Below are 5,992 nucleotides of genomic sequence, written 5' to 3'. Positions count from 1 at the left end.
CACCAGGAGTTGAGGCAGGCAGGACAGCCATGGGAGGGGGTGCAGGGGGAAGAGGCAGGGGTTCGGGGGCCTGGGGGAGCAGGGAGGAGTCCTGCCGATCCCATAGGCATTTAGGCCTACATGATGGACTTACTGAGGCGAGTAAAGAGATATATGTGTTTGTAGGATCAGGTCCAGAAATGGTTAAATTATGCTGACAGGGAATATGCAAAAGACATTTCTCTCATCTCTTTGTGAACTCAGAAAGGCAGCCATTCTGGAGGCGCCGACAAATAAATACTAATTCTGCCGCTCCAATAAAAGATATCACTTACACAAATTCTTGCCTCTCTGGCACATAATAATACGCTAACAACACTGCACAGCTTTGATTTCTTGCTAAATTCAGAGATGTGAAAAAGAGAAGAGGCACAGTAAGTTTCTCTTGGTTTTCTCAAAGAAAACTGAGGGCTGAATCCTGCACTCTAGAGACAACACGCCAAGGCAGACATCCCGAAGACTGTAATATTTTCTGGGACATCACTGTGCCTCTATGCTTTAATATCCTGACATCTGGAATCCTCAAACACTAATGTTTACCCATAAATAACTGCTGAGATTAAACAGCCACATAGCAAGTTTCAATCTCTTGAGTTTATAATTGCTTGGGAAAAGAGAATGGGATTTTCCCCTCTAGCTAGGGAGCAAAAGACCTCTGGAAGCAGTTAATTATTGTGTAGTACTTACATGCCATTAGCCAGTGATGCTGTTATTTATTATTTGCACTATGGCAGCACATGGAGCTCAAGCCATGGATTGGGACCTTATTGTGTGTAGTGAAAGTTTCCAAATGAAATCTGAGCAAAAAGGATCCACGCATCTGTGCCCTCCTCGTCCTTTTTTTTTCCAGCCAAATCAAACCCAAGCAAAAATTTGGAGGAAAAAAAAATCCTTATAAAAAAAAAAAAGTCAATTCTTTGGGGGAAAAAAAATCCTTTAAAAAAAAAAAAAGGTCGGTTTATAAGTAATTGTAATGAATAGATAAGAAAAAAATAAAACAAAACCTTTGCCTTTCCTTTTTTTCCCATCATCTGTTTCACCTGAAAAACTGAAACTCCTTTTGTTTTGGATCACCCCCAAAATAAGAAGTATTTCCCCCCTGAATTTTTGGGTAAGCCAGTGAAAGGGGGGAAAAAAATCAAGTATTCGTGCAGCTCTATGGGAACACAGAACAAAGAGATATCCTTTGGCCCAAAGAGATTACAATCTAGGGAAGAGATGAGAGAGAAGAGACAGATAGACTGAGCAGACAAGGAGACACATCTCATTTCTTGCATTTTGAACCTTTGGGGGTTACTGTGTAGATTAAATGGGAAATAACCTGGTTGCGCATCCAGAAGCAGACCCCACCTAGCCACCCATTTAATGCTATCTTGATGGACTAGCTCCCTGCCTTTCACTCAATCTTTTGTCCCAGGAGACTTTCTTTTGTGGCGGCTATGATCCCAGGGAACTGCCGACAGAAGGCAATGTTTATAAGTCGGACATCCAGACTGGAAGGGATGATTCAGAGGATGCCAAAAGCTGAAGAACTGTTGTTTTCAGCTGCATTTGAGAAACCACGTGTCCCTAGATTGACAACAGCGGGGATGCTGCATATTAACCTGATGACTTGAGTGCTTAGTTGTTAGCAGAGGCTTAAAAACTGCAGTGCAGCAATCTGATCAAGCTGCTGGAGGTGAGCAGAAGGCCTAAGTGTTCGGTAGGTAACAGGTGACTATACAAAACAGAGGGACAGAGGCTGGGTGTTGATTAGTTAAATGGCAGTCGCCTTGATCTCTGCAACCTGGAACATGAGAGGTAAACTTCCAAGGCGGTATCAGCATAAATCTGAAAATAATACTGTTTATCTACAGGGCAGTTCATCTGGATTCGCACTCCTAGCACAGAGGTAAGGTGAAAGTTGTGTGGACGAAGCCAGTGTCGGAAAAGCCCACAGCACGCTCAGCTAAATATTGGTAGAGGGTCAGGGAAAAGCAAAATGAGCATGAATGCATCCTCCGTTCAATCTGTGCTTTTCCAAAGGTGAAGCTTCAAAAGCGATGGAGCTGAAGGCCTCTGACAGAGGAACGCACAGAAATTACAGACAGATTTGGGCAGATAAAGATCCCACTCTTCTTTGGGCAGTAAGAAGAAAATGCTACCATATTTTGGCAGCCTGAGAGGCAGGCAGCATTTACCATATGCTGCTGGCATCATTGCATAAGGAGAAAAACCCTGCAGAGCACAGGTTGCCCCATTAGTGCCATTGAGATGGTGGGGGATTCCTGGCACGTATGACTACCGTGTGCCTGTGAAAATGTAACATGCATCCAAAATGATCAGACACTGTGTGTGCATGAATGCGTGCTTGAAAAAGCTGGTGCTAAATGGTATACAGAGCCTGCTGGGATATTAGCATTGGCTTGTGATTCATAATCAGGGCAGAGAAGGTAGAGGGGGGTGGAAAAAAAGAGCATGTTTTTGCCTAGACAATGTATTAATCAGCCCTCTAAGCAGCCAGTGAGAGAGAGATCCTTAGAGGAAAGCCTTTACTGGGTACACATTAGACATTTTGTTTAAAGATTAAAGTTCTTCTCGTGTTTAATCAGTTTTCGAGCAGGATGGAAAACGGGATTAATTACAGTCCCTTGCATCAGCCTCCCATACTGCCGGAGTCACAAATGATGCGACTTTTCTGCAAAATGGCCGCTGTCAGCAGCCGGCTGAGGAAATGCTAATTGTAATTAAAGAGTTTATTTGGAATCACAGCGCAGAGTTGTAATCAGGAGGAGAACGGAGCCTTGCTGTGTGAACTTGCCGAATGTGGTTATAGAGCAAAATGGGTCTTTTTTAAGCCAGAGGAAGTGTTTGTTAAGCTTCTGGCATGGATTTTCAACCCGACTGCCCTCTTAGTAGGACACAAATAAACAAAATCTATGCTGAGCCAGTTAATGCTGCTATTTTCAACATGCAGAGCACCTCTCAGCCAAGGATCTCACTGCACTCTAAATAGGTGGATAAATGTTAGTCTTGCTTTATAGAAGGACACATTAAAGCATAGGAAGATTAAGTCAATTTAGAAGACTTGCCTTGCAGATGGTCAGAAAGACATTACTGAACACAGGAACCCAGAAGCACAACTACCAAGCCCTTCTTCTATCCCTTGGCCAGCAACCTTTCAGAGCCGCAAACAAGACCGACTCATCTTGGGCCTGGGGCAGGCCGTCGTTCTGGCCCGGCTTCCCCCCATGGTACAGCAAACTTGACAGATATTGCAAAGTCTTACCAGCATGCAAATAAAACTGCGGCCACTCCAAATCTGACTTCGGAAAAACAGACACGGGTGGTTGCAGACCCAGAGCACTTCCATCCAAATCCTTGAAGAGAGCCTTCCTTGAGCTTTCACATCTTATCTCAGGAAACACCATATCCTCGTATTCATTGCTGCTGAAAAGCAGAAGAATCAATATCATCATCAGGGAGACAGTAGAAAAAATCAGATGGTAATGGCGTTCAAAGGTTTTTTCATTGCTCATATATGCATATCACGGTGATACTTCCAAAATGGAAGTGGGTAAATAGGGGAGAATTAGTAAAATCTGCTGAGCGAACAAGCGGTCTGATTGGCTTTGTCACCAAACTCTGTAGCAACATGTAATTTCCTTGAGACCAGGCCCAATGAGCAAAACTCAGATCTGGATCCCAACTTCCCAAATCCTAAGAATGATCATATTCAGAAACTTATTTCTCCCCCAAGTAATTCCGCTCTTTGTTGGAGAACCTCAAGATTTTGGCTCAGGCCATTATAGATAAGGCCAGCCACAACATTTGGATCCAGTTCCAGGGTTGCGTTCTGAGTACCTCTATTGCCCAGAAACATTTCCAATTTTGATTCAGCACTTGTTTTCAAATAATTCAATGTTGCAGACAAACCATAGTGCCTCCTAATCCAGCCACCAGAATCCACAGTGTTTTAATTCCTGTATCTCTCAGACCAGGATGGAAATGACTGTGAGATACAATTCTGCACGGTTCCCTGGGTTGGTTTGACCCCTAACCTGGGGCTGTTGAACTGGTCGCCTGTGGGCTGTATGTGGCCCCCAAGAGATTAATGTGCAGCTCCTAGGCTCCTACCTGGCCACCACTCCCCCCATTACTCCAGAGGCAGCAGTAGCTGCAGTCTCCAGGCTCCCTCACCCTCCTCTGACTTCCACTTCTTATCCCCATCCCAGATGACTACACAGCCTGACATGGTGTAGCACAGCCCAGCCCATGGTGCTGGGGGAACCTGTGGAGCTAGGTAGCCATGCAGTACTGTGCAGGGAGGGAGGTGAATCCAGGATGCCCCTATATACAGTGCAGTTGTGGGGAGGGCATCTATGTAGCATGTATTCCAGGGGGGCCAATGGCTCACGTTGGTGTGGCCTGCATGGCATGCAATCCCTGGTACTATGGCCCCCAGTTGCTTAGAAGTTGGACAGCCCTGCCCTCATATGCCCACATGCCCCTATTCCAGAAGAAGCCCCAGCTTCTTTCTTCAAGTCCCTTTGTGGTCCCTTTTCAATGCTGAGGCAGCACAATGAAGCTGTAGCATGGGCCACAAAGGACTGATCCCATACTGCCTCTTAGGTGCCAAAGCAGACATACAATACTATCCATGCTGCTTGGGTCCCTGAAAAACTGTTCATGCCAAAGGTGTGTGGGTTCTCCTCCACCCTGGGGCATTTTTGTGACTTAGTCTTAAGGCTAAGATCACAGGAAGTTACAAAAGTAGACATATTATGGGGTTCCAGGGACTTGAGCGGGTTGGAATACAATCACACTTAGGTGTCCAATCCACTTAAGCCCCCAAGCGATGGAACAGGCTCTGGCCCTGAATAGTGCATAGTGTTTGCAAGCTTGGATTTAATAAATGCATGCAAAAGATGCAGAAGCAAAAAGCCTGGACCCTACCCAGAGGCTTAGCAGAATACCGAGAAAGCACTTTGCATTATGCGTGTCCATCAGGCACGTTTGCAAATCATCAGCTTTTGCAATGCTCTGAGCGGTAGCAAGTCGCAAACAGCATAATACAATGGACTGGATTCAGGAGTTAAGAATAATGGGAGATGACAAGCTGGACAGTGGTCAGAAATGCACATGCAACCTAATGCCTGGAGCAAAAAAAAAATAAAAAACTGAAAGCATTCACAGGTCACTTAAGGGGCTGTAGACTGGAGCAGTGTGAAGTACCTCTGATTATTTTTGACTAGCCATTGGGTTTCACTTCTTCTGCAAAAGTTTCATGGAGGAGCAAGTCCCTGTATTCCAGTACTCCATACAGATCAAAACATAAATCAGCCTGTGTTTCCAGAAGATTGAGTGCATTTGAATGGTTGACTCCTAAGGCTTGCAGCTACATCTCTCCTTTATCCCTCTTCCAATATGTTCAGGAGATTATCTCTCTGGACATGAGGATGGCTGGCACTTATCTGCCATCTCACAACCTTCCTGTAACTACTCAACATCAGTGATGTGATTTCACAGGCAGATAACCAACTCTTTTTCTCATGCCAGAAAGGATGATATATCCATCACCAATTTTTTTCTTTTCTGGAGCCCGTGATGTTGTTTGCAGCCAGCACTTGAGAAGCCAACTGTGCTCAAGACCAAATATCAGAACATACTTTTCCAACGCAGAAGGTAGTGGTAGGACTCCAGGAAGTTTGGTTTGGGGGAAGTTTGAAACCAAACTATCTGAGCCTAAGTTAACTTCAACGAGCTAAGGAGGATAGTTGGAGAAGCGCTGAAGACTCAGAGGGGAGGGGAGCTGGGTGTCCAAGGGGAGTGGTCGCTCCTTAAGGAGATGATCCTCCAAGCCCAGAGGAAGGTAATCCCCAGGAGGGTCAAAGGGGGCAGGAGAGCTTAAAGGCCTCCATGGCTCACTAAAAACATCCGGGAATGTCTCCTTGCCAAAAAGGAGGCTTACTCC

General features: G+C 45.2%; 1 protein-coding gene across 13 annotated transcripts in view; it reads right to left on the bottom strand.

Moving 5' to 3' along the window:
- PKHD1 (polycystic kidney and hepatic disease 1 (autosomal recessive)) overlaps positions 1-5,992 on the bottom strand; it is a 484,191-nt gene that overhangs the window by 122,147 nt on the left and 356,052 nt on the right. For all 13 annotated transcript variants that reach the window (XM_019520930.1, XM_019520934.1, XM_019520940.1 and 10 more), the window contains one exon: positions 3,308-3,465. In XM_019520930.1, coding sequence (XP_019376475.1) covers positions 3,308-3,465 — 158 coding nt within the window. The remainder of the gene's footprint in view (positions 1-3,307; positions 3,466-5,992) is intronic.

Source organism: Gavialis gangeticus, unplaced genomic scaffold, assembly GCF_001723915.1.
Source record: "Gavialis gangeticus isolate Ggan-Ray unplaced genomic scaffold, GavGan_comp1, whole genome shotgun sequence".
In the NCBI taxonomy this organism is placed as follows: domain Eukaryota; kingdom Metazoa; phylum Chordata; order Crocodylia; family Gavialidae; genus Gavialis; species Gavialis gangeticus.
Note: the sequence above shows the minus strand (reverse complement) of the source record. Positions and strands in the feature narration are given on the sequence as shown.